Here is a 14,334-nt window from a genome sequence, read left to right as displayed (position 1 = left end):
TCAGTTTGTTCTTAGCCTGAATGAGCTCAATGGGACCACAGACCCATTCTGACAATTAACTGACAGACACACCACTGGGGACTTCCCTGGTGGTCCAGAGGTTAAGACTCAGGGCTTTCAATACAAACCCAGGTCTCCTGCACTGCAGGCAGACACTTTACCCTCTGAGCCAAGTAGGTTCCCATTCAATACAGGGAATGCATGTTCAATATTTGGTTAGGGGACTAAGATCCCACTTGCCCTGTGGTGAGGCCAAAAAAGCAGGGGGGCAAACCAAAGGCAATATTCACATCCCTAAGGGAATTCCAGAAATTGGTGCCACCGTCAATGATCTGAAATACACAGAAGTGGTCATTCCTACTGAGACCCAGTTTAACTTACCTATTTGGCTGGTGCAAAAGCCAGCTGGGTCTTGAGGAATGACTAGATTACTGTAACTACTAGGTGGGATGGAGCTGTAACTGTGGATCCAGACATGAAAATTTCACTGGAGCAAATCAACACAACTTCTGCCCTGGGGCCCATCTTTGACCCCCAATTCTTTTCTATCCCACTAAGTAAAGATCATCAAAATTAGTCTGTCTTTGTGTATTAGAGATAGCAGTATATCTTCAGTCTACATCCCCAAGGCTTTGTTTATTCTGATTTCTGCCATAATCTAGTCCAAAGAGATGCTCATCATCTTGATATAGTTCCAAACATGCTGGTCCATTATATTGATGACATTATGGTAATTGGGCCTAGTGAGCAGGAAACTGCAAGTACTTTAGATTCTTAGCAGAACATATGTATGCCAAAAGAAGGGTGATAAATCCCACAAAATATTCAGAGGAATGCCTTGTCAGGCAAGTTTCTAGGGTATCTGGAGGTCTGGGGCATGTCTGTACACCTCCTACAAAATGAGAGTTGCTGAACCTGATACTGCCTACAACAAAGAAAGAGGCAAAATGTTTGATGGGACTCTGGATTTTTGAGGTAATATATACTACATTTGGTCATGCTGTTCTACCGATTTACTGGAAAAACTCATAATATTGCAAGTTTTGAGAGAGGCCTGCGGCAAGATAAGACACTGTAGCAGGTCCAGACTGCAGAGCAAGCTGCCCTGTCCCTCGAGCTTTACAATTTAGAAGTTTATGGAGGGAAAACATGCTGTATGGACAAGCTCCAGCAGGAGAAATGCAGTACCGTTATAGACCCTTAGGGTTCTGGATTAATTCGTGCCCTCTTCTGCCAGTAACTATTCTCCAATAACTATTCTCCACTGAAAAACAGCTCCTGGCTCATACCTGAGCATGGTGAAGACTGAATGCCTAACTTCAGGACACCAAGTGACCCATGCAACCAGAACTGGGCATCACCGGATCCATCTCTTTGTCAAACTGGACATGCATGGCAACATTCTATTATTCAGTATTGTATCTTGGATCAGGTCTGAGTAAGTCCAGGAGGCACAAGGAGATTGCAGGAACAGGTGGCTCAGATTCCCATGGTAGGCTCTCTTACCGCTTCACTGCTTCTCTCTCAGCCCCAAGTTGGGGAAGTTGCTATGACTGGTTATCAGGGAGGAAAAAGCACAGACATTATTTCCAAATGAGTCTGCATGGTATGTTAGCACCAGACACAAAAGGATTAACTGCCACATTAAAGCCACACTCAGAGTGTCTCTAAAAGACAGTGATGAAGAGATATCCTCTTATGGTCACATTGATTGTCCATTTTGCATGGAAGGAGAGATGACTAGAGGAACAGATCTCCTCTGATTCATGAGCAGTGGGTTAACAAGTTGTCTGGCTGCTCAGGGACTTGAAAACAAGATTGGAAGATTGGTGATGAAGAGGTAAGAGGTCTAAGGGAAAGATTTATGGATGAGCTGCTTGAAATGGGCAGAGGTGGTAAAGCTGTTTTAACTCACACAAGTGTCCTGAGAGGGCATCCATTGTGAGGGAGAGTCTCAGGGGTCAGGTGGACAAGATTACCTAATCTGTTGTCAGCTTCCTTTCCCAGCTACTCTGGTTCCGGTTCAATGGGCCCACACACAGAGTGGCCATGTGGCAGGGATAGAGGCCATTCATAGTGTGGTAGACAAATAATGACCTGCCAGAGATGTCCATGTCCTGGGCTTCCCTGGTGGTCCAGTGGTTAAGAATCTGCCTGCCAGTGTAGGGAACATGGGTTTGACCCTTGGTTCTGGAAGGCTCCACACACCACAGGGCAACTAAGCCCATGTACCACAACTACTGAGCACCCTCTCTAGAGCCTGTGCTCCACAATAAGAGAAGCCACGGCAACGAGAAGCTTGAGCGCCTCAACAAAGAGTAGCCCCGCTTGCTGCAACTCGAGAAAGTCCATGTGCAGCAATGAAGTCCCAGCACAGTCAAAAATAAAGGGATGTCCACGTCCTAATCCGAGGATTAGGATCCTAATTAGGATTAGGATCTGTGGATATGTTTTATAGGGCAAAGGGTAAATTAAGGTTCAGTTCGGTTGCTCAGTCACATCCGACTCTTTGTGACCCCATGGACTGCAGCATACCAGGCCTCCCTGTCCATCACCAACTCCCGGAGTTCACTTAAACACATGTCCATTGAGTAGGTGATGCCATCCAACCATCGCATCCTCTGTTGTCCCCTTCTCCTCCTTCCTTCAATCTTTCCCAGCATCAGGGTCTTTTCCAATGACTCAGCTCTTCACATCAGGTGGCCAAAGTATTGGAATTTAAGTATTGGAATTTAAAGTAGGCAGAAAGAATTGAAGTCTCTAATCAGCCGACCTTAAAAATAGGGAGATTCTCACTTTTCCAGCTCAGCCCCTGGATGCAGCAGCCGTTGCGATGTTGATGCCCAAGAAGAACTGGATTGCCATTTATGAACTCCTTTTTAAGGAGGGGGTGATGGTGGCCAAGAAGGATGCCCAAGCACCCGGAGCTGGGAGACAAGAACGTGCCTGATCTTCACGTCATGAAAGCCATGTTGTCTCTCAAATCGCGAGGCTACTTGAAGGAAGTTTGCCTGGAGACACTTCTGCTGGTACCTCACCAACGAGGGCATCCACTATCTCCGCAATTACCTCCACCAGCCCCCTGAGATCATGCCTGCCAACCCTGCGCCGCAGCCGTCCTGAGACTGGCCGGCCGCGGCCCAAAGGTCTGGAGGGAGAGCAACCTGCAAGATTCACATGAGGAGAAGCAGACAGAGACACCTACAGACAAAGCGCCGTGCCCCCTGGTGCCGACTGAGGCTCGGTCAGCAACTGAATTCCAGTTTAGAGGAGGATTTGGTCGTGGACGTGGTCAACCACCTCAATAAAGTTGAAAGAGATTGTTTTGGGTTGAATAAGCCTCTAACCTGAAAAATTAAAAAAAAAAAAATAGGGAGATTCTCCTGAATTATCTAGATGGACCCAGTGTCATCCCAAGAGTCCTTAAATGTGGAAGCAGGAGACAGAGTCAGAGGCAGGGTGGAGTGAGGTGAGAGTCTCCTGGCCATGGCTGGTTTTAAAGATGGAAGGAGGGAACAAGCCAGGGAATGCAAGCAGCCTCTAGATGCTGGAAAAAGCAAGAAAACAGATTCTCCTCTAGAGACTCCAGAAAGGACTGCAGCCTTGCAGACACCTTGATTTTAGCCCATGCTCAGTCACTTCGGCCATGTCCAACTCTGTGAGACTCTATGGACCGTAGCCCACCAGGCTCCTCTGTCCATGGGATTCTCCAGGCACGAGTACTGGAGTGGACTGCCATGTCTTCCTCCAGGCGATCTTTCCTACCCAGAGATCGGACTCAGGTCTCTTCTTTCTCCTGCTTTGGCAGGCAGGTTCTTTACCACTCGAGCCACTTGGGAAGCCCTTGATTTTAGCCCAGTTAGACTCATTTTAGGCTTATGACCTCCCAAACTGTAAGATAATAAACTTGTATTGTTTTAAGCCACTAGGTTTTTGGTAATTTATTTCAGCAGCCATATAAAATCAGTACACATAGACACAACAGATTTCCCTCACCACATCTGATCAGGCAGCAGGCACTGCTGAGTGCTCAAGCTGCCATCAGCGAAGACCCAGCTGAGCTTCCTGTTTGGAACTATTCGCTGGGGCAATGGTTCTCAAAGTGTGGACCAGGAAGACTCTTCCATGGGTTCTATGAGGTCAGATCTACTTTATTAATACTAAGACAGTGTTTGCCTTTTTCCTTCATGAGTGTATATTGGAATATTCCAGAGGCTACACAGCGTGTATACAACAGACTGAATGCTGAAGCAGATCTGAGAATCTAGCTGTCTCTTATTAAGCCAGATTCTAAAGAGATCTGCAGGGACTTCCCTGGACGTCAAGTGGTTAGGACTCTGCACTTCCACCGCAGGGGGCGGGGGTTCAATCCCTGGTCAAGGAGCTAAGATCTCACGTGCCTCACAGCATGGTCAAAAAAAGAGAGAGATTTGCAAACATGTCAAGTCATGGCACTCTTCTCACAACTTTTGTTTTCAAAAAGTTATTTTCATCAAAACGTTATGTTACTATGTAATGGGTTTATTAAATAGTTTAGCGCTTTAACTTCTAATCCAGTAAAATAGATATAACCCACATAAACAAAAACCGTTTACAATTTTTAAGAGTATAACCTTTCAATAATTTTAAAGAGTGTAAAAAGATCCTGACATCAAAAAATTTGAGAACCACCACCCTTCAGGGACCAGCTAGCTATCTATTGGCGGGTTGAGTGCCCTGTCCCCTTGCTTCATAAAGGATCGGTTATCTATTGCCTCATGGTAATAAATGTGCATTCCTGCTATGGACTTGCCTTCCCCGCCTGTAGTGCTTCTGCCAGCCTCGTCATTTTTGTACTTGCTTGTTCATCGCTCTGCTGTCCCCCACATAGCCTATTTTCCTTTTTTGGTGAAAGGCGCCGAGCAGTGGTCTCGCCCATGGAAGCACTGGACATACAATGAGTCCCATCGCTCAGAAGCAGCTGACTCGGTAGAGAGACCTCCAGTGCCAGCTGGGAGACGGCAACTTGGGTTACTGACATGCAGGATGCAGTGTAAGTTTAAAATCAGTGGCTCCGCCTCTCTCACAGCCTGGATGCAGAGGCCCGGGGACCAAGCAGTGGAAATGAGGGTGGCTCTTCTGTGATTCCAAATAACCTCCTGGAGGAATTTTTGCTTTCCCTCTCTCGACTTTGTGTTCAGTGGGCCTGGAGGGAACACAGATGTGGTTCCTTCAAGTCACAAGTAGTCTTCCTTCTGGTCATTTTGAGCTCTGTGTATTGCTTAACTCAAATGTAGAGAGGGGATCAAGTGTACCAGGTAGGGTGATCAATCTAGAAAAGGGAGGGTAGGCAGGAAGGCCATGTCTAGAATCCAGAGGACTGACTGAACGCCTCTCAGATCTCCCACGTCTAATAGTGACAGTGGGAAATGGCAACCCAACAAACCGAAGACCAATACGAACCTGAATTCCATAGGAATAAAGACGTAGGACACACACACACACTGTAAAGACCCAGATACACACACACACACATTCTAAAGACCCAGATACACACACACACACATTCTAAAGACCCAGATACACACACACACACACATTCTAAAGACCCAGATACACACACACACACATTCTAAAGACCCAGATACACACATACCACACAGTAAAGGCCCAGATCAGCCAACGTGCTGGCAGCTGGTGAGAGGACCATGGGAGGGGGGAGGAGGAAGGCATGGCTGCTAACACAGGTCTCGTGACCAGCTCCAAAGGAGCCGGAGCAGGTTTCTGCTGTTTTCCCTCCTCTACTGTCTTGCTGAAAGAGCCTTGATGATGACTGAGTTAGGTTCCCGGTGAGTGTGACTGAAGGATAACAATGCTGTGGTAAGACAAGGATATCGTGAGCTGAGCTGATGAGTCTGTTTTTTTGTTTGTTTTTTTCCTCCTGTTAGGGATGAGCTTTAATAAACAATTTTAAGAATTGAGGTGAAATTCACATGACATAAAACAAGCCATTTTAAAGTGAACAATCAGTGGCATTTGTGCAACCATCACCACGATCTATTTTCAAAGCTCTCTCATTACTCTAAACAGAAATTCTGTAGCCGTTAAGCAATAGGGACACCCATTTTTCATCCAAAGGACGACAGTGAACGGTGAGGGGGAGGAAAAGGAACGGCTCTGCCTCCTCTAAATCCACTCTCCCCTTGTCCCCCTACTGAAGGCTCACCCGTGTGAACTGTGCTCAGTGAAGTCGCTGCCTCCCTTCCCTTCCCCGTGGGTCTGACCAAGGGGAGGCGCCAGCAGGATCAAAGTCAGAGCATTTCTCCTCTGGCTCCCTGCCTGGCAGGGGCTGTGTTCTGATCCCTGCGTTTGCAGCTCCAGCAAGGCAGCGCCACCCCTCCCCGCCCCGAAGTAACAACTTCTTCCTCTTGCCCTTCAGCTTCCTGTAGTGTGATCCCCTTGAGTCCCATCCCCGCTAAGTTCCCTTAACCCTGCCACACCTCTGTAAAGAATTCCTTAGTTGAAGGTTCTTCAGTAACCCTTTGAGCATTCCATCCATTTCTTGCTGGGACACTGTTCCAGGAATGGATGCTGTGGTCCCTCCCTATGGTCTTTTTGATACCCATCACTTCAGATTTTATGGATCAAACCAGCTCCATTCACAGGTCCCAAGTCTGGGCAAAGGAGATGCTATCCTCCATAAAGCAGGTCCCAAGGGTGCCTGGGGTGTGTGCCAAGGCCTCACTGCCCTCTGGTGGTCAGCTCCAGAAAGTGCACCTCATGGATCCAACTTCAGCTGAACTAAGCCCACCAGGCACTGTGCTGAGACCATTACACTCCTGAGCATGTTCCATCCAGGGTTTATTGTCCCCACTTTACAATGGAGAGCCTCTCCCATGCCTGTAGCATAAACCAAAATCTTGACCATGGGCTGCAAGGTCCCACCTTCACCTCCCTGCCTGTCACTCTCTGACCCAGCCACACCAGCCTTTCTTCAGCTCCTAGGGTGTTCCCACGTGCAGCTCCCAGTTAGAATACTTGGGAACTCGCTGAAGCTTTCTTCACCAGGCTAACCTCAGCTCATCCTATAGTTCTCTCCTAGGGTATCACGTAGGAAAGTCCTGCTCAACACCCCTCCTTCCCTTGTCACACAGAGAGAGAGACAGAGACACACACACACACACAGACATAGATACAGAGAGACACACAGACACACACAGACACACACAGGCACATAGATACACACAGACACGCACACAGAGACAGACACACGGAGACACACACAGAGACATATACACACACACACACACAGAGACACAGACACACAGACACACACAGACACACACAGGCACATAGATACACACAGACACGCACACCGAGACAGACACACGGAGACACACACAGAGACATTCACACACACACACACACACACACACACACACACAGACACATAGATACACACAAACACACACAGACACATAGATACACACAGACACACACACAGAGACACACACACACACAGACATAGATACAGAGAGACACACAGACACACACAGGCACATAGATACACACAGACACGCACACAGAGACAGACACACGGAGACACACACAGAGACATATACACACACACACACACACACAGAGACATAGATACATACAGACACACGGAGACACACACAGAGACATACACAAATACACAGAGACACAGACACATAGATACACTCACACACAGACACACGGAGATACACACAGAGAGACACACAGACACACACAGACACACACAGACACACAGACACATACAGGCACATAGATACACACAGACACGCACACAGAGACAGACACACAGAGACACACACAGAGAGACACACAGACACACACAGACACACAGACACACAGACACATACAGGCACATAGATACACACACACACACACACACAGACACAGACACATAGATACACACAGACACACGGAGACACATACAGAGACATACACAGATACACAGAGACATAGATACACTCACACACAGACACACGGAGACACACAGAGAGAGACACACACACAGACGCACACACAGACACACAGATACATAGATGCAGAGACACGCAGACACGTAGATACACACAGACACACACACAGAGACAGACACACAGAAACACACACACAGACAGGCACACAGACACGCACACAGAGACAGACACACAGAGACATACAGACACACACACAAACACATAGATACACACAGACACATGCACAGACACACACACACACACACAGAGACACACACACAGACACATAGATACACACACACACACACAGGCACACAGATACACAGGCGCACAGAGACACATAAACAAACACACACAGAGACACACAGAGTGACACACAGACACATAGATACACACAGACACACGCACAGAGACACGCACACACGCACAGAGACACGCACACATGGCTTTCCTGGCAGGACTGGTGAACGCTGCTCTGCGTCAGAAGGAGCCGAGGGCTGGGAGCCTCCTGCTCTGCTCGCACCTGTGCCCCTGGTGCTGGGTCCACGGGAATCAGCACGCCAGCACCTGACATGGACTAAGTGTCTCTCTGTGCCGGCCATTGAGCCAAGTCCTTCGGGTGCTTGGGCCACCTTCCTCCCCCAAGTCCCTGGTTCCCAGGAAGCAGCCCTCAACTCTATCAAAAACTCACACAGATTTATTAGAATATGAAAAAGATTCGGTTTTTTCTGTACAGGCGGCAGAGCGGCAGCAGCTGTGGAGGCTTTGAACATGGTTGCCAACGTCACCCTTGCATGGTGACTCCCGCCCAAAACAGCACTTTCATGGAGAGGAGGGGGAGATGAGCACCCTCTGTCCAGGCCACTGGGGAGGGGATGCTCTGACTATTGCACGATCCTGGGGAAAGGAGTACCCTAGAGAGAAGGACAGAGATCAATCACTAGGCCTGGGCCGGGCCCATGGCGGCCATGGGAGTAGGCATGTATTTCTGAGAGCAAAGGCCTCTGGGGCCAGGGCTCCGCTTACCCACCAGCCCTGGCCAGTGGGAGATGCTCAGGGGACACCCCCGCCCCCCGAGGACAGGGCTCTACAGCAAGCTGAGTGCAGTGCTTACGAGAGAGGTTCCAGGGGCCAACGGGGGTGGGGAGGGGGAGGAGAGAGAACAGGCCAGCAGGAGCTGAGGGCCAGGCCCAGAAGAAGGTCCCAGGAGGCCCAGCATCTATGAGTTAGAGAAAGTCACGATTGGGGTGTCCGTGTGTGTGTGTGTGTGTGTGTGTGTGTGTGTTGGGCGTGGGGGGTGGTGAGGTCATTTCTGAAATCAGAGCCCTGTGGACAGAGGACTGATTTGGGGAAGTGTTGGGCAGACAGGCACGTATGCGGATGCGTGGTGCTCTGGAGTAGGATGGCGGGAGTTCTGTTCAGGCAGAGGTTTCAAAAATGTTTTAAAAACAGGAATGCCCTCTGTGCAAATAGAATCGTACATGGAAGTGTGAACAAACAAAACAGATAAAAAGGCAGCACTCTCCAGAGCTCCGATCAGTAGCCCCTGAAGGGCCCAGTGGTCCCCGCTGGAGCCCAGTTTGGAGAAGCTGAGTCCTCTGAGTAAGGACAGGTCAGGTGAGGTGGCCAGGGTAAGAGCCGGCAGGGGGACGGCATGGCCACGGTTCCCGACCTCTCCCCAAGTCCAACGCCTGGTCCCCTAGTCTCTTCCCTGTTAATGGAGGCCCCGGCTCCTTCCCTTCCCAGGAGGGACCAAGGCTGAGCCAGAGGCTCTTTGGTTAGAAATTAAGATTGACTTGAATGAGTAGGGTGACGGAATGGGAGGAGCCCCGCGGAGGTCTAGGGGACTCAGAGGCCCTGGTCCTCGTAGGGAGAGAGCTTGGCTTGGGAGGGGGCAGGGTTTGCCTCACAGCCAGGCAGGTCCACCTCTGATGGATGGATCTGGAAGGCAGTTCTGGGGGGAGGGAGGGCGCTTCCCGGGAGGCAAGGGGAAGCCGTGCTGCGGTGGGGGCTGTGGGCCCAGCTGCCATGCGGTGGGGGAGGGCCGGGGCTAGTCCAGGTCGGGAAGGAGGAGGGGAACCCCGCCCCCGCCCCCCGCCAGCAGCCCCGGCTCTGGTGGGAGAGTCCGTGGCGGGAGGGCACCGCCCGCTGGCCCCCCGTGCTACTGGCCCTTGGGGATGAAAGGCTCTCCCTCCCCAGGCTCGGGGTGGGGGCCTGGGTCACTGAGGCAGCGCTGTATCCTCTGAGAGCTGGGGCTGTCGCTCGGTGCCGGGGTGAAGACATCATCGGTGCCCGGGGATGAGGGCTCCTTGGTCCGCATCGTAAGGCCCCCATCGGGGTCCTCGTCGTCCTCCTCCTCCTCAGCCAGCCTCCCCGGATCCCGGCTCAGCCCCAGGACCTTGCCCTTCAGCTCCTCATTCACCAGGTCCACAGACTCAGGCGACTGTGGGGAGGCCGGGTCGATGGTGATCACAGGCAAGTCGGCCTTGGGCTCATAGGCCAGCGGGTCTGCAAACCAAGAGCAAGGAGCACGCTGGCTTCTGGCCCTGGGTCCTCCCAGTGCGTGGTTCATCTCTGCCCACGCCAGTGGCTCCCAAAGAGCCTGCCTGTGAGTGCAGTCATCCTGGTATGCTTCAAATCACTCCAAACGGGCCTTTTATGAATCCTGTCACCTGGCCAATAGTTCCTCCTCCCCTCGGACTGCTCTCCAAGGTAGGACTGTGCGCCCCTGCTCAGGCCTGGGGCTCCCATAGGAGTCCCTGCTCCGACAAAGAGTTCAGGCTCCCTCCTGAGTCCCCCGTCCTGGAAGGCCTGCCTTGGTCCCCCACATGTCGGAGAGCCCAACAGTGCAGCCCCCTCCGGCCTCCTCGCGGGCACCTAGCTCCTCAGCGTGAGCCCCCCCCATGGAGCACTCTTTCCCTGGGGAGGACGGCAGGGCCACTCTTCTGGGGGGCCCCCCTCTGGTGAACCCCCAACTCCACCTGACATAGGAGGAGCTCACAGCTTGGCCCGTGAGAAGCCCGTCCTCCCTGCAGGCTCTCTGAGGCCTGTGCCCAGCCTCGAGGCCCCTTGCCGGGCCCCCCATGGCCTGCCTTACCTGAGCCGATGCGGGCCCGCGACATGGTGGGCGAGTCTAGCTTGTGGGCCGGCACGGTCAGGTAGTTGCTGATCTGACAGAGGAAGAGCAGATGGGGGCAGGGGGGTGAGCAGAGGCGGCCCCTCTGGACGGCGCCCCGGGCCGGTGGCCGCACACCCTTCCTTTGGGTGCCCAGGGTGCCCACACCTTCTCTACCCATGCCCGTGGCGAGCCTGGGCCAGTGCTGGGTCCTGAGGACTTGGCCCAGCCTCTTGTTGAGCTCTGGGGTGACCCTGGACACCCCCACACTGTCCCACCTCTCCCGTGGGGACACCAGCCCAGCCTCTAGCTCTGGCCCTCATCTGCCCCTAAGGACCCACTGTCAACTCAGGAATGTCACCCGGGCCCTGGATGACCCCTGGGATTCTCAGTGCAACACGCTACAGCTGAACTCAGCTACTTATTTTCTTTCAAAACCTGCTCCTTCCTCCGTGTCCCCTCAACCACCCCACCCACCTACCCCAATCAAAGGCCAGACGTGACCCCTGCCTCCTTTTCCCCTTCCCTTGGTCCCACCTCAAACTGGTAACCAAGTCTTGCCACTCCGACCTCCTAAATGTCCCTTGAATTCTGCCTGCTCCTCCCCTCCCCCTGCCACCCGTCTAATCCACCCGCACCCCTTCCCATGTGCTTCCCTTGCTGAGAACCCTTCATGACTTCTCCATGCTTTGGAAGGAAGCCCAAACCCTTAACGCCATTAATAAGCTTCCTTGAAAGCTGAGCCCCCTCAGTGTGTGGTCAGGAACTTATGCATAGTTTCTTTCCTTCTGCCTGGCCCTTCCCCTGACCACACTCCCTCCCCTGTGACTCTCATTCCTAAGCGCACTCTGACCACTTCCTTGTTTGAGGTGCTCAGAGTCCCTTGCACTTCCGGTTCTGCCGGGGCCCCTGTGTGCTCCATAAGGGAGGGACTGGGCTGATTCACACCCGATTCACGGAGGCAGTTCTGCCGCTTGGCACTTAGGGAGAGCTCCACAAATATTCTCCTGAACAAATGAAGGCAGGCATGTGTGTCTTTGCTTTCTGATTCTGAGCCTTAGTTTTCTCACTAGAAAATGAGAGGTTAGAGCACATGGACAGACTCTTCTAGATCTGATACCCAAGGACACAGTGGGGAAGGGGGGCCTCTTTGCTGCTCTGAGTGGAGAAGAGGTGGAGAAAGCAGCTTTCTGGAACTTTCCCTGGGGCTCAGCCTTTGAAACACATGGAGGGGGAGGGTGTGTGTGTGTTCGGTTGCCAATTTGTGTCTGACTCTGCAACCCCATGGACTGGGGAGCCTGGAGGGCTGCAGTCCATGGAATTTTCCAGGCGAGAACACTGGGGGAGGCCAAAACACCAGATGGGAGTGGCTCTGTCTCCCAGAGGGCTGGCTGGGGGTGATGCAGGCAGAGGAAGAGCCCAGGTTCCCAGAGAAAGGCAGGAGCTGGCTCCAACTTCGGACATACCTTCTGCTCCAGTTGCCTGGCCTTCTGTCTCCGGAGCAGCATCTGGTTCCAGGCCTCCTCGTAGGGGTCGGCCACCAGCGTGTGTCTGTTGTAGGACCGCAGCTGTGGGAGGAACAGCTGTCAGGCAGGCCTGGCCAGGCCACAGAAGCTGGGCCTGGAGGGGCTGGGGTGGCTCTGGGCATGTGGAGCCGAGGCGGGTGGGGCGGGGCGGGGGCGGGGGCCTCCTCTGCAGTAAGTGAAGTGGGCCAGGCGGGGAGCAGCCCCTCACCCGCTGCCTGGTCTTCTGCAAGTTGTTCCTCAGGATTTTGCGGATCTCCTCTTCCTTGTCCTTGGACAGTGCTGGCAGGATGCGCTCGGCCGGCAGGGACTTGGGGTGGATGTTCCTGGGATAATGGGGCACAGATGAGAAAATTCCTGGGACTGTGGGGGCTGGGCCGGGCCAGAAGGGTCCCCTGGGGATGATCCGGTCGGGTGCGCCAAGCCTTGGGTCCTCAGTATGATCCACCCGCCCGGTGGAATGACCTAGGGACCCGCTCCAGGTGGGTACTGAGGGGTCAGCGTGTGGCTTGCAGACGTGGCCGGGGTTGGCCATTAGCACTCACTGCATGGAGACGGTGGAGACGGCCGAGGGGATCTTGCCCATGCCCCCACTTTCCACCAGCTCGATAGCTTGCTTCATCTCCATCTTGTGGTAGAAAGCGATGAGCTGGGGCTCCTTGGAGCGCTCACCGGCTATCAGACACTTCTTCACGTACTTCTTATTAAACCGGTTGAGCCTGGTGGGAGGCGGGAGGAGATGGGTGAAGCTGGCTCCTGCAATGGGAAGATGCCCAGGCCCCCAGCGGGGGAGATCCTTACCGGCCCCTCCCCGCCCTCCTGCCCACCAGGCCTGCCACCTACTTGTCTTTCCAGTGGTGGTGGCCGTAATGACCACAGATGTCCTCGATGCCTGTCAGAAGGTGGTCCAGGAACTGAAACGTGCCCAGGGCCAGGTCAAGCCTCACTACTGGGCTCCTCCTGGACCAAGACTCCTGAATGGGCCCCCACCTTCCACCCCAGCGCTGCTCTGCTCAACCCAGCCCTGTAGTTCCAGAAGCAGCCAGGAGGTGGCGCCCACACCCCACTCATCCTGAAGCCCTGTGGACCCCCTCCAGCCCACTGCCACTGGGGCCCGGCTGAACCCTCTTCTCTGAACCCACTTGTGCCCAGCACCTGGGCCAGGTTCCTGCAGAGGCAGCATGACGCCCCCTCCTCAGGTTCCTGGCTGCTCACACCACCCCTCCCTATTGGGTGACCTGGTGACCTCAGGAGGCACTGGATGAGAGAGGAGGGGCTGACTGAGGACGTGGATGCAAGGCCTAGCCGACCCCTAGCTCCCTAAGCTCCTCCTGCAACACAGGGCCCAGGCCTAGCTGCCGGTACCTGCGTGTGGATCTCCTCATTGATAGAACGCTTCGTTTCTTGCTTTTTCTTCACAGCCAGCAGGTCTACCAGGGGCCGAATGGTCATGCCCTGGGGGGCGGGTGGGTGTCAGGCACTCCAGTTCTGCCACCCTGGCAGGGAGGCCACAGAGGTCCCCCACCCTAAGGTCCCCGAGCCTGGGATGCCCTTTGCTCTGACGTCCCCAATCTCCCAACATCCAAGCTGTGGTTATATTAAGCCCACTTATTCCTGAAGACATTGCCAGGGGGTTCATATCCAGCCAAGGGACTCACACACAGGTCAGCTAGCCCGGGCCAGAGTTCAAGTGTGAGTTCCACCACAAATG

The 14,334-nt window shown here is 53.2% G+C and overlaps 1 protein-coding gene and 1 pseudogene across 1 annotated transcript in view; one reads left to right on the top strand and one right to left on the bottom strand.

The window, feature by feature from the left end:
• Positions 1-2,833: 2,833 nt before the first annotated feature.
• On the top strand, positions 2,834-3,308 carry LOC129647919 (40S ribosomal protein S10-like; annotated as a pseudogene).
• A 5,352-nt stretch (positions 3,309-8,660) lies between these two features.
• SLC9A1 (solute carrier family 9 member A1) overlaps positions 8,661-14,334 on the bottom strand; it is a 54,411-nt gene continuing 48,737 nt past the window's right edge. Inside the window, exons 6-12 of the mRNA XM_055574009.1 lie at positions 13,989-14,078; positions 13,467-13,537; positions 13,169-13,342; positions 12,835-12,949; positions 12,567-12,668; positions 11,083-11,155; positions 8,661-10,493 (exon numbers count right to left, since the gene is read on the bottom strand). Coding sequence (XP_055429984.1) covers positions 10,147-10,493; positions 11,083-11,155; positions 12,567-12,668; positions 12,835-12,949; positions 13,169-13,342; positions 13,467-13,537; positions 13,989-14,078 — 972 coding nt within the window. The 3' untranslated portion in view covers positions 8,661-10,146. The remainder of the gene's footprint in view (positions 10,494-11,082; positions 11,156-12,566; positions 12,669-12,834; positions 12,950-13,168; positions 13,343-13,466; positions 13,538-13,988; positions 14,079-14,334) is intronic.

This window comes from Bubalus kerabau, chromosome 3 (assembly GCF_029407905.1).
Source record: "Bubalus kerabau isolate K-KA32 ecotype Philippines breed swamp buffalo chromosome 3, PCC_UOA_SB_1v2, whole genome shotgun sequence".
Classification (NCBI taxonomy): Eukaryota; Metazoa; Chordata; class Mammalia; order Artiodactyla; family Bovidae; genus Bubalus; species Bubalus kerabau.
This window is presented reverse-complemented; position numbering and strand designations above follow the sequence as displayed.